The 24872-nt window shown below is 42.4% G+C and overlaps 1 protein-coding gene across 1 annotated transcript; it reads left to right on the plus strand.

Annotated features, from left to right (window-relative positions):
• The first annotated feature begins 8840 nt into the window (after nt 1-8840).
• LOC122421407 (zinc finger protein 568-like) lies at nt 8841-24439 on the plus strand. Its single transcript, XM_043437377.1, is given in 6 exon segments — nt 8841-9085; nt 10082-10137; nt 19228-19351; nt 20121-20216; nt 22789-24186; nt 24189-24439. Coding segments are annotated over 5 exon segments (1671 nt in total). The 5' UTR covers nt 8841-9085; nt 10082-10125; the 3' UTR covers nt 24230-24439.
• Nucleotides 24440-24872: the final 433 nt, after the last annotated feature.

Raw genomic sequence — 24872 nt, forward strand, 5'->3', positions numbered from 1 at the left:
GGTAGACGGTGAATTACATTAGATCTTTCCAAGCATCACTGACTACAGACTCATGGAATTCTTTATCCACCATTATAGCTTCCTGTATGACTCTTTGTCTGAACAAGAAACTAATTTCACAGCGAGGGAAGTGCAGCAGTACATTCATACCCAGGTATGTTTGGGGGTGGGTGGGGAGCTGCACAGGCTCTTTGTTTTGGTGGGGCACTGGGCTCTTGAGTGCACGGGCTTCAGTAGTTGTGGCATGTGGGCTTAGTTGCCACGAAGCATGTGGGATCTTAGTTTCCTAACCAGGAATCAAACCTGTGTCCCCTGCATTGCAAGGTGGATCCTTAACCACTGGACCACCGGGGAAGTCCCTCATTTTAATTTTATATACAAGAAGTTGTTGGAAGTTAACCTTACAATTTTTATTCTCTAGGCAATGGAATATTCAGGGGGCTGTAACTGAATCCCACGTTGGCTTGAAGAATAATTAATACAGCCAGAAATTAATTAATTACTAATTAATGTAGGTAGGTGTTGGGATTATACATTCTCATTTGGATAGTTGTAACTAGCTAGGTAGATCTGTAGAGTTGTTTTGTTATTGTATGAGAGCTCAAATGTGTGTAGAAAGGTGTTTAGAGACTGAGTAACCAAAGGGTTGACTGTGCCCAGTTATTACTGCCTCTCAGCTCCACATTCGCCCTTCAGTACCTGCTCTGTGAATATGGACTTGATTCTTGAAGCATATCTCTTTTAAAAAAAAATGTGTTTATTTGTTTATGGCTGCTCTGGGTCTTTGTTGCTGCACTTGGGCTTCCTCCAGTTATGGAGAGCAGGAACTACTCTTCATTGCAGTGTGAGGGCTTCTCATTGCAGTGGTTTCTCTTGTTGCAGAGCACAGGCTCTAGGTGCCCCGGCTTCAGTAGGTGTGGCACGTGGGCTTAGCTGCCCTGAGGAATGTGGGATCTTCCTGGACCAGGGATCGAACCCATGTTGTCTGCATTGGCAGGTGGATTCTTAACCACTGGAACCACTGGACCATCAGAGAAGTCCTCTTTAAGCATATCTTTACAATGAATATGTTGTGAAGCTTTTCATCAGTGGAAGATGCTGGAGGAAGAAGAGGGTGTCTCTTCTTGGTTCTGAATTTTACATTTTGCTTTTTCTTGCTCCTGCTTCTTGGTGTGTGTCGGGGTAGGGGGGCATTCAGTGATGCTTGACCCAGCTGTGCTCCAGTGCACGAAGTCTCCTGGAGATCTGGTCTGGCAGACCTGGCCTGGACTCAGTGACCACCTTTCTGAGGCCTGCCTCACGAGACACTATGTGCTCCAGACCTCATGCCCACAGTGGTATCCCAACTCTCTCTGCATGCCTGTCCATCCACTTTGGCTGTTTTCTGGAGCTCTCCTGATGTTGATACTATGCATTTCAGGCCTCATACCTGCAGCACTATTTCAACTCTCCTTGAGTGCTTGGCAACCCAGCAGATTTCTCTGCCATCCAACAGGCTGTAACCACATCTTAAATGAGGTCTGAAACCCAGCTTTAAAGTTTCCTTCCTTGACCTTAAACAGCCCTTTCAAATTCTTTGATGTCGTTATGGTTATTCTCCTGTCAGTTCAGTTCAGTTCAGTTCAGTCGTTCAGTCATGTCCGACTCTTTGCAACACCATGGACTGCATGCAGCACACCAGGCTTCCCTGTCCTTCACCAACTCCCGGAGCTTGTTCAAACTCATGTTCGCTGAATCAGTGATACCATCCAACCATCTCATCCTCTGTCGTCCCCTTCTCCTTCAATCTTTCCCAGCATCAGCGTCTTTTCCAATGAGTCAGTTCTTTGCATCAGGTGGCCAAAGGGTTGGAGCTTCAACTTTAGCATCAGTCCTTCCAGCCTTTATATTGAACTTCCGTTTAAATTCTGGTGCAGTTTTGTTTTGTGTTTGAACTCAAACAGATACAAACTGACTGTAGGAATTGGTTACAGGTACAAAAAGTTTCTTAGCCATTTTTGGCATAAGTCACCATTTTTCACCAAGGCATCATTTTTTACCAAGACCTTCACACTTAAGTTCTCCATGATATCTAACTCTTTAAAAAAAAAAAAAAATCTGTTTTTTTTTGTTTGTGTTTTTCTGCACTAGGTTTTAGTTGTGGCATGCAGACTTAGTTGTAAAATGTGGGATCTAGTTCCCTGACTAGGGATTGAACCCAGGCCCCCTGCATTAGTCAAGTGGAGTCTTAGCCACTAGACCACCAGGGAAGTCCTGATACCCAACTCTAAAAAGGCAGGATAGTTTGCCATCTGCCTCCTTGACAGATTGTAATCTCCACAATAAAGATTCAACTTTCTCTCCAAGATATGTATTTCTGTCAATCAGTGTTGCTAACGGAACACTGGACATGACAGAGAAGCTCAAAAACCTGAAAATGAATATCTGTTTACAGTGATGTTGTATTTTTATGGGGGTTAAATTCAAAAGTCAGGAACAAAATAAAAAATTAACTATATTCTAAATTATACTGTAAAATATCTTAAATGATTCATAAGGAATATAACATGAATTGATCATCTAACACTGAGGAACAATGTGTATACATGTGTCAGTAATACATCATACACAAAATTCCTATACAAAATATTTCATGTCTCATATTTACATGAAATATTAACACATATTAATTTATGTGAGAGGGTAACACTCACCTTATATTAAGTTTGTATATGATTGTTGAGAAAATAGGATATTCATGTAGTCCTAAGTTATCAGCCCTTAGGTTACTTACCAATTAGAAGGGAACAAATATAACTTTATAATTAAAATACCTGGCCATTACCACCTTAACCATGTGATCAAATTTAGCACCACTGCGAGTCAAATGTCTTCATGTTTCTCCTGATGTGATACAACAAGAGGACACTACACTGTCTATGAAGTGTCCTGAAAAATTATGTTTAATGTGGATTTTACCATGAGTGTATAACCAGAGAAATCTAAAACATAAGACATTCTGTAGAACAGTTGAGCTAGGTTCTTTTTTTTTTTTTAAATCAATGTTTAAAGAAAACAAAATGGTGAAGGGACTGTTCTAGATTAAAAGAGACTAAAAAGACATAACATCAAATGTAATGCATAAACTTAATGCATAACATCAAATGTAATGGAATAAATTTTGTGTCCTGATTAAAGAAAAACCTACACAAGGCATTTTGTGGACAATGGGGGGGAGGAAATTGCAAGTGAATTATGGAATTGTTACTTTTCTTGGCTCTGATCATGGTGTTGTGATTAGAGATACAAGGGATGTGCTACCGTGTTTACTGATGTGATTTTAAGACACAGGTATTTTGTGTTACTTGGTGACAATATGCGAGACACTGTTTAGTGGTGTGTGGTAAGAAAATGTCCTTGTTTTTAGAGGATACATGCTGTCATATTTAGTAGAGAAGTATGATACTTAAATTTCTTTTTTTAATCAATTAATTTATTTTGGGTGGTGTCAGGTCTTCGTTGCAGCATGTGGGCTCCTAGTTCTGGTACATGGGTTCAGTAGTTGCAGTGCTCAGGCTTAATTGTCCCAAAGCACATGGAATCTTAGCTCCTGGAACAGGGAGCCAACTCACATCCCCTGCATTGGAAGATGGATGGATTCTTAACCACTGGATCACCAGCGAAGTCCCTATAGTATATGATTGAAATCAGCCTTTTATTTGGAATTTTTTTATAGCCTTCCCCTTCTCCAGGGGACTGTTCCAACCCAGGGATTGAACCCAGGTCTCCCGCATTTCAGATGGACTCTTTACCAGCTGAGCCACAAAGGAAGCCCACGAATATCGGAGTGGGTAGCCTATCCCTTCTCCAGCGGATCTTCCCTACCTAGGAATCAAACCAGGGTCTCCTGCATTGCAGATGGATTCTTTACCAACTGAGCTATCAGGGAAGCCCTCTATAATCACAAAGTTAAAGTAATTAAAGGAAGAGGCTCTTAGACTGAGGTGACCCTAACGCTTTGGTCGCCTATGTAAGCAAACCGAAACCTAACCCAGAGTCAATGCACTTGAATCCAAGAAAATAAACCTTAGGGACAACCAATCACTAACAGCCAACTCAGCTTTCCCAGATAAGATGATTGCTTAAGGTGGTTGTTGTTGTTCAGTCGCCCAGTCGTGTCTGACTCCTTGTGACCCCATGGACTGCAGCAAGCCAGGCCTCCCTGTCCCTCACCATCTCCCGAAGTTTGCCCAAGTTCATGTCCACTGCATCAGTGATGCCATCCAGCCATCTCATCCTCTGCTGCCCTCTTCTCCTTCTGCCCTCTATCTTTCCCAGCACCAGAAACTTTTCCAGTGAGTCAGCTATTCGCATCAGTTGACCAAAATACTGGAGCTTCAGCTTCAGCATCAGTCCTTCCAATATTCAGAGTTGATTTCCCTTAAGATTGACTGGTTTGATCTCCTTATAGTTCAAGGGACTCTCAGGAGTCTTCTTCAGCACCACAGTTTGAAGGCATCAATTCTTTGGCACTTTGCCTTCTTTACAGCCCAGCACAACTGTATGTGACCATCACTGGTTAAGGTATAACCAATCAAATGATTTCCTTGCTTTGCTTTGGGGTCTTCTCCATAAAAACCTCTCCATCAGCTCCTATTTGTTGAATGTTCCTAGCCACTTTTGACTTAATGCTGCCTGGTTCTAACTGATGTATGCTCAAGTAAATGCTTAAAAAAATCTGCGACTCAGCTTATCTTTTAACACAAACGAAACTTTTCTTTTGACCTGTCATTATCAGGTTCTATACCAGTTAAACAAAGTTAATTAGAGAGCATTCCTTCTTTTCCTAGACTCTGAATAAACCGAACAATCATTATTAGTTCAAAAACTAGCTAAAATTAGGTGTTCTACTTCTTAGTAGAAGTTAGTAATTTAAATTTTACTAGAAAATCTAAGAGACTGGTTCCTGGTGGTGCTGTGGTGAAGAATCTGCCTGCCAACGCAGGAGATACAAGAGACTCAGGTTCAATCCCTGGGTCAAGAAGATCCCCTGGAGCAGGAAATGGCAACCCACTCCAGTATTCTTGCCTAGAAAGTTCCATGGACAGAGGAGCCAGACGGGCTATGGTCCATGGGGTCACGAAGAGCTGGACATGACTGAGCACACACACATACACACACACACACACACACACAGAAAATCCAGTTACCTCTACTGTGGTTATAAATATTTTATTATTTGGCTGCACTGGTTCTTAGTTGGTGGCACATGGGATCTTCTAGTTACAGCACGTGGGATCTAGTTCCCTAATCAGGGATTGAATCTGAGTCCCCTGCTTTAGGAGTGCTGAGTCTTACCCACTGGAACATCAGGGAAGTCCCTGTGGTTATACTGCGGTTATAAAGTTGCACATAGCCTCAAAATTATTTTTGAAATTTAATTAATGAATTAATTTAGTTTTGGCTGCACTGGATCTTCAGTTGCTTCGCCGGGCTTTCTCCAGTTGAGTCGAGCCAGGCCTACTCTTCATTGTGGTGTTCAGGCTTCTCACTGAGGTGGCCCTTCTTGTTTCAGAGCACCAGCTCTAGGACCGGTGGGCTTCAGTAGTTGCAGTGCACAGGTTTGTTGCTCCTTGACATGTGGGATCTTCCTGGACCTGCAATCAAATCTGTGTCCCCTGCTTTGGCAGGTGGATTCCCAGCCACTGGACCATCAGGGAAGTCCTCAAAATTACTTTAAATATAATGTCTATGGTTTAACCTTCCACATTTCTCATGTTTTTGTTTTGTTTTGTTCTCATTTATCAATATTGTGTTTCAATTATCTTTTAGAGCCAAACTGAATTTTAAAAATCTGGCCCACTATTCATCCATTTCAAAATTTCAGAATCTACACTGACAGAAGAAATTTTCACATATTGAGGTATGGGGAAATTGAAACTGTGTACAACTCCTGCATCCTTATCTTTTGAAGTAAAATGCTGACTCAAGGGTTAATGATTGGGAAATGTGAAGATGTAGAAACAAAGAACAGCTGTTGGGCTAGGGAACTGGTAACAGTTTAGACTATAATTCTGTGACACAGCAGAATCAGTGAACTCCGTTTCCTGAAAGATATAGATAAAGGCCTGACACACATTCCTAAGTTGTTTTTACAGGAAGCAGACCCCTGCAGATGAAAACCACTAACCATGGATCCTAGACTGACTGAAACCAGAAGGTTGACTTGAAACTTTACCTTGATGCCAACCAGTCCAAGAACTGTCCATGAGCCGATCATGCCCTGCTCCTTGAACACTAGAGAACTCCTCACTGCCTCCTCCAGGTTGAGTCACACAGTCTTGAGGGCATTAGCCCACGGTGGCCCCCTTTGCCTGGCAAAGCACTAAAAGCTATTCTTTTCTACTTCATCCAAAACTCTCTCCACATTTCTATTCGGCACCAGTGAACAGAGGCTGAGTTTTGGCAACAAAATCATTCTGGCTTATACATAATTTGGCCTGAACTTTATGTTACTGAAATAGCTTTATTTCCTGTTTTTCATACAGTATCAGTTCAGTTCAGTTCAGTCGTTCAGTCTTTCTGACTCTTTGCAACCCCATGGACTGCAGCACACCAGGCCTCCCTGTCCATCACCAACTCCTGGAGTTTACTCAAACTCATGTCCATTGAGTTGGTGATGCCATCCAACCGTTTCATCCTCTGTCGTCCCCTTCTCCTCCTGCCTTCAATCTGTCCCAGCATCAGGGTCTTTTCAAATGAGTCAGTACTTCGCATCAGGTGGCCAAAGTATTGGAGTTTCAGCTTCAGCATCAGTCCTTCCAATGAATAGTCAGGACTGATTTCCTTTAGGATGGACTGGTTGGATCTCCTTGCAGTCCAAGGGACTCTCAAGAGTCTTCTCCAACACCACAGTTCAAAAGCATCAGTTCTTTGGTGCTCAGCTTTCTTTATAGTCTAACTGTCACATCCATACATGACTACTGGAAAAACCACAACTTTGACTAGAAGAACCTTTGTTGGCAAAGTAATGTCTCTGCCTTTTAATATGCTGTCTAGGTTGGTCATAACTTTTCTTCCAAAGAGCAAGCATCTTTTAACTTCATGGCTGCAGTCACCATCTGTATTATACATTTGCATTATACATGGCTTCAGTCACCATCATACATTATTCATCTCTTTTAACCATTAAAGAGAAAAAAAATGCATGATCCAGAAGTAAAGACTGTTCACTTTGAAGATGGGAATAAATAAACACCTCCCCTCCTATAAGCCCATGCCAGTACTCCTTTAGGGCTTCCCTGGTGGCTCAGCTGGTAAAGAATCTGCCTGCAATGTGGGAGACCCGGGTTCGATCCCTGGGTTGGGAAGATCCCCTGGAGAAGGGAAAGGCTATCCACTCCAGTATTCTGGCCTGGAGAATTCCATGTACTGTATGGTCCATGAGGTCACAAAGAGTTAGAGATGACCAAGCGACTTTCACTTTCAGTACTCCTTTAAAGGTAAGATTCCTTTCCCAGACACCAAGGCTATACTGACTCCCTGTGTACGTGCTAATCTGTCTCTTGAAAATTTGAAGGAATGTTCTCATGTCATGTTTGATGTATGTATTTTGCTCTGACAAAATAACAAACTATACTGAAAGCCATGCTTCTCAGACCAGTTTCTCAGAATTCCTGACAAGCTAAATCCTCCACTATGGTCCTCAGTACAGCTGAAGTAAAACCTTCTTCTACTGCTTATTGTAGGTTGTTTATGGATTTTTTGCATCCACAATAGTTGTTCATTTTATATTTAACAAAATTTAATAAGTAATGTTTTACAAGAAGGACATGAAAATGGCCCAAATATAAGGGAATACTCAAAATAGAAAGAAAAAACTCACAACCGCACATCCTAGAAATTAACTACTGTTAACAAATGTTAGTGTGATTTTCCGGAGATCTTACTACCTACATGTCTTTTTATCTATATTTAAGTACTTACAAAATGTTTGAAAACAGTATGATATTTTAACAGTATTACTTATTATTAAGTTTAGTATTGGTAGTCCATTCCGGGACTCATTGTTGTCGTTCTTGAACCTCCCCGGGCCGTTCTCGGACTTCTCCATCAAGAACTCTATTGCTCCCCTTCAGTCTCTCCCCAACCCGACCTCCAACCCGTTAGCCTGGGACTACATTTCCCAGACGCCTCCAGGATGGGTCCAACCCCCTACTGGGCGTCTCTGGGGCCCCGCCCAAATAGTTTGGAAAAGCCTTGACTTCCAGCTGCAGGGTTCGACGTTCCAGACCGAGGGCTGCGCTTAGGGGCTGCGCCGGGGACCCCTGGGAATGAAACTTGAACCGAAACTTGAGCACCTCCTTACCCCGACTGTGGGCTATGTGTCCCAGAAGGCTCCACGGGCCACAACCCTTTCTTACCCATTCAAGGCCACCTGTTGCTCCCTCGACCAGTCGGTTCGCCCCGATCTTTGGAGGATGCTCAGGCGCGGCTGGGGGATCGGGACTGGGCTTCGCTGAAGCTTGGAACACGACGCGACTCGGGACGAAAAAGGTTGTGCCTGCCCAGGCCCTGCTTGGATTTTTCCTCCCCTGGACTACATTTCCCCGAGGGCCCCTCGGTATGTGCGGCTTTCGTACGAAGTTGGCTGGACCGTGTGAGTTGGCGGGAGTTCGGATGCAAAGGATTGAGGCATTCGAGGTTGCTTCGCTCACTGATTTGGGGCGGATTCCATCAGACTGGCGTGAGAGGGCCCCAGAGAAGTGAATGGTGAGGGGCCCCGGGGCAGGTCTGGGGTTTGTCAGGAATTTTAAATATGGGTGGCTGTCGGGCATGTCCAAGCAACGTGCCCGCGCTTGAAAAACAAAGCCTGACGGGGAGAGGGTGGCATCCAGGCCGCCTGTCCACACAGGGGTGGGAGGTGTCGGCCGAGCGCCAGCACCGGTGGGTGTGGCTTCAGGCTGGCTCGGGGTCGGATGGCTGAAGGTCAGGAGTGTCGCAGCTGTGTGGCTGCCTGCCTGGGGAAAGCCCGTGAGATGCTCCCTGGAAGTGGTTTGTGCGCCATACGTCCGGTGCTGGGCAGCCAGTATCTAGTGGGGCTGTGGTGGGTATTCTGTAGAAGCTGGACTCTGGCTCTGTGCGTGGATGTGTGGGTAGGTGTGTGGGTTGGGCGCGCGCGCACCCCCAATATGGCCACATCGCCGACTCTGCCTTTGGGGCTGGAGGTGGGAATGGCGCCCTTTTTGTACATTTTTGGCAGGTGTTGAATGGGGTCCGCGGGTGGGTGGGTCCTGAGCGCCTGCCTCAGCCCCGGATCGCGCTCCTGTTGCACTCTTCGGCCCAAGAACTGAGACAGCTGCAGCCGCTTGCTCTCCAGCGCAGTGAATGGCGTTCTCCTGGGGCCGTTCATGGTGGTGCCGAGGGTTTCTAGGGTGCTGTCCAGGTGGTGCTAGTGATAAAGAACCCACCTGCCAATGCAGGAGATGTAAGAGACGCGGGTTCGGTCCCTGGGTCGGGAAGATCCCCTGTAGGAGGGCATGGCGGGCCACTCCAGTATTCTTGCCTGGAGAAGCCTATGGACAGAGGATCCTGGTGGCTACAGTCCATGGAGTCGGGAAGAGTCGGACACGACTGAAGCGACTTAGCACGCTCGCGGGGGGTTTCTAGAGCTTTGGATTGGGACCCTCCTCCTGCTTCCACTTGTCTGGTTTTCACCTTGTGGCCACCAAGGCCCAGTCACGTGCCCCCAGCCTAGAGGACAGAAATGTGGGACTCCAGCAGGTGGATCCAGTTAGGATGTTTCTTTGTATCACAGATCTGGGCTCAATTTGTGTCCAAAAGTACCCAAAGCCAGGCTCTTGTGAAAGAAAGAGGCCACAGTCTAGGAGTCTTTCCCAGGACTCCCATCTGGGCCCCTAAGGTTGTCTGCTCTTCTTTTTGGTGATGAGAGAGGTAGCTGGCCTCTTTGGCTTTGGGCTCCCTCTCAGTGCCTGGGGTGGAGCAGGGATTTGTTCTGCCTTGGCCTTCCCCAGGCTCCAGGAAGGACCTGCAGTCTCATAGTTTCTTAACTATTTTCTATTTTTTTTTTTCCTTCTCTAAGAATCCGGAAGAGGAGAAGAGAAGTGTTGCTGTGCATCAAAAGTCATGGTGGAGGAGGTAAGTTGTTTGCCATTCTCTTCTTGGAAAGGGTGACTTGTTGGTTTTCAGGACACTATCATTTCAGGATTCTATGGGAAGATCCCCTGGGGAAGGGAAAGGCTACCCACTCCAGTATTCTGGTCTGGAGAATTCCATGGATTGTATGGTCCATGGAGTCACAAAGAGTCGGACACAACTGAGCGGCTTTCACTTTACTTCACTTCATCCAGGAGATTAATAGTAGTGATTTGGAGAAAGGGGAAGAGAGAAGGAAACCACAGATGGTTAAACCTGGGCTATCTGCTTTGCATGTATTCTCATCTGGAATTTCCATTTCCCTGGATTTTGTTCAGTGTTATAACAATCTTGGGGGCTTCCCTGAAGACTCAATAGTAAAGAATTCACCTGCCAGTGCAGGAGACATGGGTTCAATCTCTTAAGTCTGGAAGATCCTCTGGAGAAGGAAATGTCAACCCACTCCAGTATTCTTGCCTGGGAAATCCCATGGACAGAGGAGCCTGGTGGGCTGCAGTCCATGGAGTCAGGAAAGAGTCAGACAAGACTGAGTGACTAAACAGCAACAATGTAACAGTCTTGAGAGAATGTGCTTGTGTGATTTGGTAGGGAAGTTGAAGAACAGAATAAGTTACTTAAATCTTACTAATTTCTTTCTTGTAAAAGAAATTTTAGGGGTCCAGGTTCACTGTAACCTGTTTGCTTCCAAATTTCTAACAGCATGGAATGCCTGCCAGCCCCTTTCTGATCTTAATATTTCTCCATTCCCTCCCAAATAGAAATAACCTAATTGCTCTCTTTGTGATGATTAAAGTAATACAATAAGTGAAGTCAGTCAGTTGTGTCTGACTCTTTGTGACCCCATGGACTGTAGCCTGTCAGGCTCCTCCATCCATGGGAATGGATTTTTCCAGGCAAGAGTAATGGAGTGGGTTGCCTTTTCCTTCTCCAAAAGTAATACAGGTTTCTTGCAAAAATTTCAAAATTTGAGTAAGTCATGAAAGTTTAATGCCCATGGTCCATGGGCTACCATCTAGAGGTAATCATTATTAATATTTTAAAATTATTTTATCTGCACATATGTGTGGGTGTGTAATTTTGTTTTCAGAATGATCAAATTACTAATAGAAGCAATTTAACTTATTGAGTGTTCACTTTGAGCCACTTAAAGTTCTTGATATGTTATCTTGTTGGATCCACATAACAATCCTATCAGTCAGGTATGAATGTAAATTCTGTGATTTTTTTTTCCCCCTCCACATTTTAACTTCTTTGAAACCAGGGTGGGTTTTTCAGTTCCTGGCAAGTTATAGTTTAATTGGTGACATTTATTTCTTTCCTGGTATATAAAGTAATGCTGGCTTTACAAACAGTGGCATATCAGATTTGATGAAATTTGGTATTATTCTAAGTTGACAGATGAGAAAATAGATTCTGTTGAGTCAGTTGCTCCAGAATTACAGTTAATAAATGGTACAGTTGGAATTTCTAAATTGCCTACTGATTTCTCTTGCCCATTTATCAGTTTATACATTAAGCATGTTAAGCATACATTAAGCAAAGTTCTTTTCAGAACTACTCTGTCATTTATAGGTTGTTTTAGAAGTATTTTTTCACGGTTAATCTACTTTGTGTGTGTTTTCAAAAAGTGTTTTCTTTTCTTTATGTCATGCCAGAAAGTCTTCTCTAATACAAAAATATAAAAGCCACTCATTTTTCTAAAGTACTTTTCATCTAAACAGCTTAAGGTATCTGATTTGAGATATAACTACAGAATATTGACTGTAAAATTCCTGTGTGTGTATGCGCTCAGTCATGTCTGACTCTTTGCGATCCTTTGGACTGTAGCCCATCAGGCTCCTCTGTTCATGCGATTTTTCAGGCAAGAATACTGGGAGTCAGTAAAATTCCTAGTTGATTTTAAAGAATGGCATAGTATTTGAGTATGTGAAATTCAGGAGTTTTTCCCCCTCATTGTGTCTGAGTTAGAACTCTTTTTTTTATTCTGTCCAGCTGCTTTTCAGAACTACATATTTCTTTACTCTTGAAATATTTAGGCTAAATATTCTTTCGAAATACTTTTTTTTTTTTTCACTTGGATAAATCTGTTTCTTCCTTTGTCTTTGACTTCTGAATTCTGTGGAAATTGACTGAGTTTGTCTTCATATTTCCATTCTGGTCAGAACCTTCCTAAGATTCTGAGAAAGGGACCATATCTTCCCACTCAATTCTCAGCACATTTTGGTGAGGAAGGAATTCCAGCTTCCCTTTGCCCTTCAGTCTTTGACTGTCCATTTCTCCCTCTATTTCCTCCTCTTAGAATTCTTGTTGTCCTTTCTCGGTATTAATGATATTTGCACTGCATAAAAGGGTAGAGACTACCTCCATTTCTGCCATTTCTTAGCTCTCTGACCATGGACTTCCTCAAAACTTCTGTATATTGTAGTCTGCAGGCTCTGGGGAATGTGCCAATAATGGAAATTCACCTGAACGTGCCCTTACACTGGCAACCTGGAGGTCCCCTAACTCCTACTTCCTGGTCTCCCCCACATCAGTGAGGTGGCAGAGCCCATTGAGTCTGTCTCTTTTCCTGCTCCTTGCTCTCATGCCCTGTGTGTGCCAGGTAAAACTTTTGTGGGAATGGGTAGTGCATTTACCTAATTGGACTCCCTGAAAGTGTTAGTCACTCAGTTGTTCCGTCTCTTGTTGACCTCATGGACTGTAGCCCGCCAGGCTCCTCTGTCCATAGAATTCTCCAGGCAAAAAAGAATACTGGAGTGGATAGCCATTCCCTTCTCTAGGGGGTTTTCCCCACCCAGGGATTAAACCCATGTCTCCTGTATTGCAGGCGTTCTTTACCACTGAGCCACTAGGAGAACCTTGATTGGACTCCCTAACTCTAGTTTATTCCTCCGAAATAAAATAGTCCAGTTGCCTCACTTTCTTTATTCAGTGAATCCCTGTTACTTTCAGGGTAAAATCCCAGCTCTTTCACACTATTGTTTATTTACTATAGTAAATATCTATATTTACTAGAGCACCAGTCCTAGTATTGGCATAGAGTGGTAAGTCAAGATGATGTGTTTAGTCCTGGCAAAGATGACCGTCATCCAAGGCCTTTCTTTTCTGGCCCCTTCAGATTTCTCCAGCATCATGGCTGTCTACTCCTTTCCCAGAGTCCCTCACCAGTTATCCCCATTAACTTATCTGCTCCTCAGACACACAGGATGCAATTTGTCTCCCTCTCTACTTAGCACATTCACTGTTCTTGGAATGCTGCTCAGTCTGTTTCCATTGGTTGGAGTTCTGTTACTTTTCTGGGCCCCAGTTAATCTTTTACATGGTACGTGAAATTTTCCACATACCCCTCAACTTAAGTAAGTCACTGTTAGTTCATTTCAGAGGAATTCTGTTTACAGAACTTCTTTGCTTCCTTACCCTTTTACCTTTGATTTCCCCTCATAGTGTTGTGCTCTGCAGTGATAAACCAAGCAAACCAAGCTTTTTCTGCTTCCCTGGGTGCAGAGTCCAGCTCAGCGTTCTTGCAAAGGATCGGGAAATCCCTGGCTGCCTGTGCAAGGGTCAGAAGTGGAAGGGCATCATCTGGAGGGCTGGAGAAATCTAAATTTAAAGCCCAGCAGTGCCACTGCTTACTGCAGACGTGAGTGAATTACTTACTTCACTAACCTAAAGATTCATGGGCCTTTCCTAAAGATTAATACATGTAAGACACCAGGGACTAAAATTGCTTAATGCACAGTAATTGTGCTTGAGATGCAATGAGCACTGCCTATCAGCAGTAAGGCTGAGGGTAGGAATGAAAAGCAGGAAAGCCATGGATGATCTTGGTTGGGGACCAGGATGTACAGACCATGAGGATTCTGAAAATTATGGTTTCATGTAAAGCTATCATTGGAAAAGACCCTGATTGAAGGCAAAAGGAGAAGGGGATGGCAGAGGATGAGATGGTTGGATAGCATTACCGACTCAATGGACATGAATTTGAGCAAACTCCGGGAAATAGTGAAAGACAAGGGAGCCTGGCATGCTGCAGTCCATAGGGTCACAAAGAGTTAGATGTGGCAACTGAACAACCAGAACAACAACAAAAGCCATGGCAGCCTTCATCCAGGTAGTTGAGCTTGGCTGAGGCTGCTGAGAACCTGCTGATCATATTGGTTGTCTGGCTCAGTATTGGTGATTCTGGACAGAGTCTTTGTGGAAAGAGGTTCTAGATTGGGTTCTCAAGACCCCAGTTCTGGGATATGTGCACAAAGGCAAGGAAGTACTTGAGTCTTAGGCCTGGTGGAGGCTGGAGACCTCTGTTGCGGAATCTGTCCAAGGCTGGGCCTGCCTAAGTGTCCTGTGCTCTGGTCCTGAGGATGTCCTCATGTCTCTAAGATGCTCCTCACCTGAGGAGCTTAGCATCTTCCTGATAGACCAAGGGTCTACCTGGGGCAGATCAGAGCAGGCTTTTCTGGGTTCAGATGAGCTCCTCATGGTGGAAAAGTTATTTCTTCTGAACACATTATGTACAGTTGGATTCCCTGGAGTTCAGGGAAAGCCAAGGTTTGTTACGCTCCCTCAGATGGAGAAAGAGAAAGGGACTCTGTGTTTGTGTGTGCATGCACTGGGTTGCCAAAAGCAGGAAGATAGAAACGGGGAGGAGAGAGGAAACTTCATTTTTGGACTCTTGAGGTCAGTCTGGTGACTCAGGGCTGTTGTTGCCTCTTCCTCCTTTGCCTTCTTAACTTGTATTTCTCTTGGGTGAACCCAGGATATAAATGATCTGGTTTGTAACCCTAAATGCCATTGCTTACGTGAATGGATGTTTCTTCTATATCAAGAGCATTTTTTTTTTATTTTGGAAGATTTGAGCTGTGGATTTCTTTCTCCTGGAACTGCTTATTTCCCTGAGCCTCTCTGAAGAACTTCTTCCCCAGTTCCTCCAATTCCAATGAGTGATGCTGCCAAAGGCTGCTGTCCCCTAAGTGTCTCTCTCTTCTCCAACAAATGTTTAACTGTTTATTCAGAAACCATTTAGCATTCCATAAGTGTATATCCTTCTACCGGGAGTACTGATGGAATGGGAAAACCAGCCCTTGCTGGAAATTTTGTCCCTCTCTTGTTAGAGCTGTGCTTTGATGAAGTGGGAGTGAGACTCCATGTTGCAGACTTGGGTTTTCCAATGATAGTGGATGCATGCCCAGTCACTCAGTCATGTCTGAATCTTTGTGACCCCATGAGCTGTAGCCCACCAGGCTTCTCTTCCATGGGAGTTTCCCCACAAGAATACTGTAGTGTGTCGCCATTTATTCTTCCAGGGGTTTCCAATTAGACAAGAAGGTAATTGATACTGATTTTTTGCATTCTTAGTATGTGCTCATATTTTAGGCTCTGAGATTTTTTGGGACGGAGAATCTGAGAGATATGATAGATTCTGTGTATGCAGTTATGTGATAGTCCACACGGAACCTGTGGGTCCATTTTGAACTTGTGTAGTGTTTGCTCATCATGGGTCCCATCGTGTGAGTCTGGATCTTACTCCATTAGTTCTGGGAATTCTGGAACAAAGAGAGTATAGTTGGGGACAGTTTATTGTAACAGGAACAATTCAACCAGATATATAAATTATTAAGAAGTAATAACCCTTGTAACTGCAACAGAACTCTAGAGAACTGTTCTAAGCTAGTGCTGCAAAATACAGCGCTGAATACATAAGATGGGGTGTTGTACACCCAGTAAAAATGATGTCTATTTGTGGACATGGAGAACAACTAGATTAAATATTCTGGTATATTTATGAGCCTGAGCTTTTAAGAAATTATTAGATCACATAAGCTGTGTTCAAATCCTATTTTCAGAGAGAGAGGTTTTTTTTTTTTTTTTCATTTTTTTTCCCCTTTATTTATTTTTTTTTTCCAGTGGGTTTTGTCATACATTGATATGAATCAGCCATAGATTTACACGTAATCCCCATCCCGATCCCACCTCCCACCTCCCTCTCCACCCTATTCCTCTAGGTCTTCCCAGTGCACCAGGCCCGAGCACTTGTCTCATGCATCCCACCTGGGCTGGTGATCTGTTTCACCATAGATAATATACATGCTGTTCTTTTGAAACATCCCACCCTCACCTTCTCCCACAGAGTTCAAAGTCTGTTCTGTACTTCTGTGTCTCTTTTTTCTGTTTTGCATATAGGGTTGTCGTTACCATCTTTCTAAATTCCATATATATGTGTTAGTATGCTGTAATGTTCTTTATCTTTCTGGCTTACTTCACTCTGTATAATGGGCTCCAGTTTTATCCATCTCATTAGAACTGGTTCAAATGAATTCTTTTTAACGGCTGAGTAATATTCCATGGTGTATATGTACCAGAGCTTCCTTATCCATTCGTCTGCTGATGGGCATCTAGGTTGCTTCCATGTCCTGGCTATTATAAACAGTGCTGCGATGAACATTGGGGTGCACGTGTCTCTTTCAGATCTGGTTTCCTCAGTGTGTATGCCCAGAAGTGGGATTGCTGGGTCATATGGCAGTTCTATTTCCAGTTTTTTAAGAAATCTCCACACTGTTTTCCATGAGAGAGAGGTTTTTAAATATACCTTTGAATGATTCAGACTTTTATTTTATTTTATTATTTTGATTCAGACTTTTAAACAGATTTCTTAAATGGGTAAATGCAGAGATGGTCACAGTGTTGTGTGCTGAGCATAGCATGTGTTATCTACTTGCATGTGCAGTTTTATTTAATTGGGAAACACTGATTATCTAGACTTTGTTTATTCCCAGACCTGGCTGGATAATGAAAAAGGATAATGCCAAGGAGGTTTTATCTGTAGTTGCAGGCATGTTTAAGAATGATTTGAATGATACAGGTACTGTAACCCATATTTTATAATAATTATAAATGGAAAATAATCTTTAAAAATTGTGAATCACCATGTTATATACCTGAAACATACAGTATTATACATCAACTATACCTCAGTTTTTTTTAACAAATGGTGTGTACACCAAGAATGTGTCCTGTGATCACCCTTGTTTCCACACTGAACTGTCCATGTTTTTTTTTTTTCTAGTTAAAAGTATAGTCAGTTTACAATGTTGTTAGTTTCAAGTGTACAGCAAAGTTATTCAGTTACACATATATATATATTTTCAGATTCTTTTCCTTAAAAGTTTTTACAAAATGTTGTGTATAGTTCCCTGTGCTATCCTTAATGGTTATATTTTATATATAGTAGTAGTGTGTATGTATGTTAGTAGCTCAGTCGTGTCCAACTCTTTGCGACCCCATGGCCTGTAGCTCACCAGGATCCTCTGTCCATGGAATTCTCCAGGCAAGAATAATGGAGTGGGTTGCCATTCCCTTCTCCAGGGGATCTTCCCAACCCAGGGATCGAACCCAGGTCTCCCTCACTGCAGGCAGATTCTTTACCTGCTGAGCCACCAGGGAAGCCCTATATAGTAGTATATATATGTTAATCCCAAACTTCTAATTATCCCTCCTCCCACCTTTCCCCTTTGGTAAGCATAAGTTTGTTTTCTATGTCTGTGGGTCTATTTCTGTTTTGTATATAAGTTCATTTGTATAATTTTTTTTTTTTTTAGATTCCACATATAAGCAATAACATGTTATTTGTCATTCTCTGTCTGGCTTATTTCACTTGGTATGATAATCTCTAGGTTCATCCATGTTGGATGGATGTCCAAAACATGCAAATGGCATTGTTTCATTCCTTTTTATGGCTGAGTGGTATTCCATTGTATAAATACACCACATCTTCTTTATCCATTCATCTGTTGATGGACATTGTCAGTAGTGCTGCAGTGAATATCGTGGTGTATGTATCTTGTTGAATTATGGTTTTCTCCAAACATATACTCAGGAGTGGGATTGCAGGATCATATGATAGCTCTGTTTTTAGTTTTTTAAGGAACCTCCAAACTGTTTTCCATAGTGGCTGTACCAATTTACATTCCTACCAACAGTGTAGGAGGGTTCCTTTTTCTCCACACCCTCTCCAGCATTTTTTATTAATAGACTTTTTAATGATGGCCATTCTTACTAATGTGAGGTGATACCTCAGTGTAGTTTTGATTTGCATTTCTCTAATAATTAACGATGTTGAAGCATCTTTTCATGTGCTTTTTGCGCATCTGTATGTCTTCTTTGAAGAAATATCTGTTTAGGTCTTTTGTCCATTTTTTGATTAGTCTGTTTATTTTTTATATGGAGCTGTTGACTTATGCATTTTGAAAGGTCCAGTTCAGTTCAGTTCAATCGCTCAGTCATGTCCAACTCTTTGCCACCCCATGAATTGCAGCACGCCAGGCCTCCTTGTCCATCACCAACTCCCGGAGTTTATTCAAACTCATGTCCATCGAGCTGGTGATGCCATCCAGCCATCTCATCCTCTGTCGTCCCCTTCTCCTCCTGCCCCCAGTCCCTCCCAGTATTAGGGTCTTTTCCAATGAGTCAACTCTTCTCATGAGGTGGCCAAAGATAATCATGATGGTGTGATCACTCACCTAGAGCCAGACATCCTGGAGTGTGAAGTCAAGTGGGCCTTAGAAAGCATCACTATGAACAAAGCTAGTGGAGGTGATGGTATTCCAGTTGAGCTATTTCAAATCCTGAAAGATGATGCTGTGAAAGTGCTGCACTCAATATGCCAGCAAATTTGGAAAACTCAGCAGTGGCCACAGGACTGGAAAAGGTCAGTTTTCATTCCAATCCCAAAGAAAGGCAATCCCAAAGAATGCTCAAACTACCGCACAATTGCACTCATCTGACACACTGGTAAAATAATGCTCAAAATTCTCCAAGCCAGGCTTCAGCAACACGTGAACTGTGAACTTCCAGATCTTCAAGCTGGTTTTAGAAAAGGCAGAGGAACCAGAGATCAAATTGCCAATATCCGCTGGATCATCGAAAAAGCAAGAGAGTTCCAGAAAAACATCTATTTCTGAAAGGTCCAGTGTGTCCTTTTTTTCCAAACAGTGTTTTCCTATTGAATTGCTCTCTTAATTTTCTTGTAAAGATTTTGGCCCATTAATTTCTATGTATTTTTATCTTTGGTTTCAGGATTTCAAGTTCAAAGATATGGTCATTTACTTCTCTCAGAAAGAGTGGGAATGCTTGCACTCTGCTCAGAAGGATTTGTACCAAGATGTGATGCTGGAGAATTATAACAACCTGATCTCACTGGGTCAGTTGATTTGTCCTCGAAAATTCAGAATTGGTCTTAAATTTTTATATTTATTATAATAATTTCTTATGAAGTGAAGTAGTGAAAGTCAGTCAGTTATGTCTGTCTCTTTGTGACCCCATGGACTATACAACCTAGGTTGCCCACATTGCAGGCAGATTCTTTACCAGCTGAGCCACAAGGGAATCCCAATTTCTTGTGAGTCCTTCCTAAGTGCTTGGCTGAATTAACGATTCTTCCTAAGTGCTTACCAAAGAATGCTTTGTCCCTTGTGAAGTTAGAAATTGGCTGCTCCTATATACATTATCATGTGTAAAACGGGTAACTAGTGGAAAGCTGGTGTATAACACAGGGACCTCAGCCTGGTGCTCTGTGACAACCTAGTGGGGTTGTCACTATGGGGAGAGCTATGTCACCTATGGGAAGAGCAGAGAGGCTCAAGAGAGAGGGAATATATGTATTTAATTATGACTGATTCACACTGTTGTACAGCAAAAAACAACACAACATTGTAAAGCAATTATCATCCAATTAAAAATACATTAATAAAATAACTAATGCATGCAGCCTAGGAAAAACAAATTTAAAAAATAAATATTCAGGACCTGAAATAAAAAAGAAAAAGAAATCAGCAGCTCCATTGAACTTTATCTTCCCCCTTTCCTCTTACCCTTAATTTTCTTACTCCTCTTTTGTGATAATCATGGACTGATTTTAATTCTGGGACACCCGCAACATCCACTTGATCCTTTTTTTCTTTCTTGAGCAGGATTTGCCAATTTTTAGTCAGATGTGATCTCTTTATTGGAGCAGGGGAAGGAGCCCTGGATGGTTAAGGGCAAGGAGACAGAAGAGTGGTGCCCAGGTGAGTAATAGAGACTCACATGGGAAACGCCGTGGCAGGTGGCACTCTCCTGGCCTGTGAGAAGACAGGCAGCATGTCTGAGATGTTGTTAGGAAAGCTCCCCAAGAAGCCTAAGATCTGGAGAAGAGAGTAAGGATGTTTCACGTAAGTCTTCCAATTGTTATTCTAGTTACCACTTTCTTGCTACTCTTCCTCATATTCCCTCTGATTTCAGGAAGGAAGTACCTTTCTGCTTTCCTCCGTTCTTCCTTTCCATGAGATAACCATCTTCACCACATTTTGGGTCCAATTTTGTTCTGATCTTTTTTTTAATAATTTTTATTTATTTATTTTTATTCCTGACTGTACTGGGTCTTCATTGCTGCATGGGCTTTCTCTAGTTGTGGCAAGCTGGGCTTCAGTTAAGGCTACCCTCTCGTTGTGGTGTATGGGCTTCTCATTGCAGTAGCTTCTCTTGCTGTGGAACACCAGCTCTAGGGCACTCAGGCTTCAGTAGTTGCTGCTTGTGGGCTCAGAAGTTGTGGCGCACAGGCTCAGTCCCTCCTTGGCATGTGGGATTTTCCCAGACCAGTAGGTAGATTCCTTGCCACTGAGCCTCCAGGGAAGCCTTGGGAGAAATTATACCAGTAGATAAACTGATGAACAAATATGTAATTATAAAATTGAGAAAAAGATTATGAGGGCAAATAAAAGGATATAGGATAGAAAATTAAGATTTTTAGAATGAGAGAAGCTGGCCATGGCAGATATCCTGGAACAGAGAGCATGCAAAGAAGCCAAAACATTTCCTGAAAGATGAGAATGTAATTGGCATGACATGCAAGTTGAATGGCAGCCAGTATAGTGAACTCATGGTGAGTGAAGGTGACAGTACCTCAAAATTAAGTTGAAGAGGGAAGCAGGGACCAGATGCTACAGAATTTTGCAGGTCTGATAGTGAATTTTGTATTTTAGGTGCAGGGGGAAGGCACTGCATTTAAACAGTGAGTCCCACATTTTGAGTTGCCTCAGAAATCAGTGAGGGAGATAGAAAAACACACCAATGGCCATACATTCGGCAGACAACTATTATTTACTTTGTACAGGTACAGTGAAGGGTGGACAGACAGTACAGAAGTAAACAAGTTAAAATATAATCTGTTGGTTTACAGGTGAAGTATACTGATGTCTGCAAGGTGACTTGATGTTTGGAGGGGTAGATAGATGTATAATAAGGCAAGTAGGTCCAAACATTTGTTGTAGAATCTAGGTGATGAGATTATGGGAGTCCACTGTCTAGTTCTTTTCATTCTTCTGTGTTATGAAAACTTTAAAGCATAATGTTGGGGGAAAAGAGGAAATGACATGTGATAAGTACACTGCAAAAAAGTACAGTAAGTAGATTGATGAAGGTCCTGTTTTGTAAAGAGTGGTCTCTTAAGTTGACATCTAAATAGAGGTCAGAATGAAGTAATTGAAAGAGCCATGTTGATATCTTAGGGAAGATATTTGTAGGCAGAGATTCTGAACGAAGGGTGTGCTTGGCAAATGTGAACATGTAGTTGGTCAGGGAGCTAGAATAGAGTCAGCTCATGGGAGGGGATAAGGCAGTGAGGTCAGAAAGAGGTAGTGTAAACAAGTTCTGGAAAGGCCATGTGGATCACTGAGGGATTTTGACTTTTACTCAGGGTGAGAAGAAAATCCAGTGGAGGATTTTGAGCAGAAGAATGACATGATCAAACTTATTTTAATAAGAGCACTCTGGCTACTGTGTTGGGGATGGGATATCAGGAGGAAATAGGGAGATACTATGCTAGGATAATGTTTTGTTAATCTTGGTGAGGGATGGCTCTGGACAAGGTGATTACTACTAGAGATACTAGTAGAAGTAATCAAAACCTGGGGCTAGAGATGAGAGGACTTGCTGTTAGATAATGTCCTACTCCTTTAGATTCTCATTTAGTTGGTTGGTTCTTGGACATTACATATTTTTTAAAAAATATTTATAATTTATTTGGCTACACTGGATCTTAGTTGTGGCACATAAGATCTTCAATCTTTAGTTACCAACTGCTGGATGTGGCATGTGGGATCTAGTTCCCCAACAAGGGATCTAACCCAGACCCCCTGGGTTGGGAGTGCTGAGTCTTAACTGCTGGACCACCTGGGAGGTCCCGGACATTGTATTTTTAACAAGTTCCCCAGCTGATTCTCACCAGAAGTGAAAAGTCACTTCCTTGGGACTTCCCTGGTGGTGTAGTGACTAAGACTCCGGTGCTTCCAGTGCAGGGGGCCTGGGTTCAATCACTGGTCAGGGAACTAGATCCCACATGCCGCAACGAAAGAGTTCACATGCTACTACTAAGACCTGGCACAGCCAAATAAATATTTTAAAAATCACTTCCTTCATAAGCTGCCCTCATTTTCTCTATTCTTATTCCCCTCCCAACCTTTTTTTTTTTTTTTTTTCCCAAATTGTAACGCAGTGTTAAGAGCAATTTAAACTATTCACTATTTTTAGTTTGTTGTTTCTACCTTGGAACTTTTCTTTCTCCTACAACATGAAAATACTATTTTCTTTGTTATCTTACAGACTGGGAATCTAGAAGAGAAGCCAAGACTTTATCTTTAAAGGAGGAACGTTATGAAATTCAGTCATTGCAACCAGAGATAACAAAGAGACTTATCAGCTCTAATCTTGAGTGTCCTAGAGTCAGAAATACCAGAGAAGTCAGATGCCACTTGGAGAGGCTATCAGAAGAACATTTCAGACAAGCCATAATAACCGCTGAAGAAAGATCCACTTCCGTTCAGCACACAGATCCTAGAACACCTGAGACAGCTCCTACTGGAGCAAAATCCTGTGAATCCAAGGAATGTAAGACTTCCAGATTGCAACCACACCAGAGTCAACATGAAAGAAATCATAATAAGGAGAAAGGCTCTAAATGTGGAGAATGTGAGAAAGCCTTTAATAGTAGGTCAGACTTGATAAAGCATCAAAGAATTAATGAAAGCCAAAAAAGTAATGAAAATAAGGAAGGTGACTTTATTTGTGACTCTCAGATTACAAAATCTCAGAGCATTAATACTGCTGAGAAACCTCATAAATGTAAGGAATGTGGGAAAGCCTTTCATTCTACCTCATAACTTAGTAAACACCAAAAGATTCACATAGGTGAGAAACCCTTTAAGTGTACGGAATGTGAAAAGGCCTTTCCATCTATCTCACAGCTGAATTTACATCAGAAGATTCATACTGATGAGAAATACTATGAATGTAAGGAGTGTGGGAAAGCCTTTACCTGTCCCTCACACCTTCTTTGACATCAGAGAATCTATACTGGTGAGAAACCCCATAAGTGTAAGGACTGTGGGAAAGCTTTTCTCTATGACACACAACTTAGTCTTCATCAGATAATTCATACTGGTGAGAGACGCTATGAATGTAAGGAATGTGGGAAGGTGTACAGTTGTGCCTCAGAACTGAACCTACATCAAAGAATTCATACCGGCGAGAAACCTCATAAATGTAGGGAATGTGGGAAAGGTTTTATCTCCGATTCACATCTTGTCCGACATCAGAGTGTTCATACAGGGGAGAAACCATACAAGTGTAAGCAATGTGGGAAAGCCTTTCACCGTGGCACAGAACTTACCAGACATCAGAGAGCTCACACGGGTGAGAAACCTTATAAATGCAAGGAATGTGAAATGGCCTTTACTTGTAGCACAGAACTTATCTGGCATCAAAAAATTCACACTGGTGAGACACCCCATAAATGTAAGGAATGTGGGGAGGCTTTTATTCGACGATCAGAACTTGCTCATCACGAGGGAAATCATAGTGGTGAAAAACCCTATGGGTGTAAGGAATGTGGGAAGGCCTTTGGCTGTGGCTCAGAGCTTAGTCGACACCAGAAAACTCATACTGTTGAGAAACCCTATGAATGTGAGCAATGTGGGAAGGCCTTTATTCGTGGCTCACACCTTGTCAACATCAAATAATTCATGTAGGACAAAGGAGTGAGTGAAGATGTGGGAAACCTCAAAATTTGACATCTGGGAAAAGGAAATGGCAACCCACTCCAGTATTCTTGCCTGGAAAATTCCACTGGGAAATTCCACGGACAAAAGAGCCTGGTGGGCTGTAGTCCATGGTGTCACATGACCAGAGCACGCACGCATGAGGGGTTGGAGGGAGATGGGTTGGTAGCAATAAACAGAACTACAAAAAATAAAAATTGACGTCTGGAAATTTGTGCTAGTAAAACACAAAAGCCTATGTAATTGTCAGGAATGTGGGAAAGCATTTAAGGACAACAGGTTAATATCACACTTCATACTGTGGATACGAGGCCTTTAATTAAGGGCCAGAATTTTATAAATGTTAGGAATTGGGAGGGGTGTATCTGTATCTCAAAATTTATTAGACATCAGAGTTCAGTTGGTGAAAAATTAAAAAACTCCGTGAAGATAAGCTAAGTGGGCGATCTTAGAAAGGTAGTGAAAATGTTAGAGACAGAAATCATTCTAACTTTTCTGAACATGAAGGGTCATTAGCCTTTATGGGAAATCAAGTGTCACAATACAAATATCATAGATGAAACATCTATCTGCTAAAATTAACCTGAACCAAATCAGAGTGGGAAAGGATTTAACATTTAGTGTTTACTT

The sequence above is a fragment of the Cervus canadensis genome, chromosome 18, assembly GCF_019320065.1.
Source record: "Cervus canadensis isolate Bull #8, Minnesota chromosome 18, ASM1932006v1, whole genome shotgun sequence".
Lineage (NCBI taxonomy): Eukaryota > Metazoa > Chordata > Mammalia > Artiodactyla > Cervidae > Cervus > Cervus canadensis.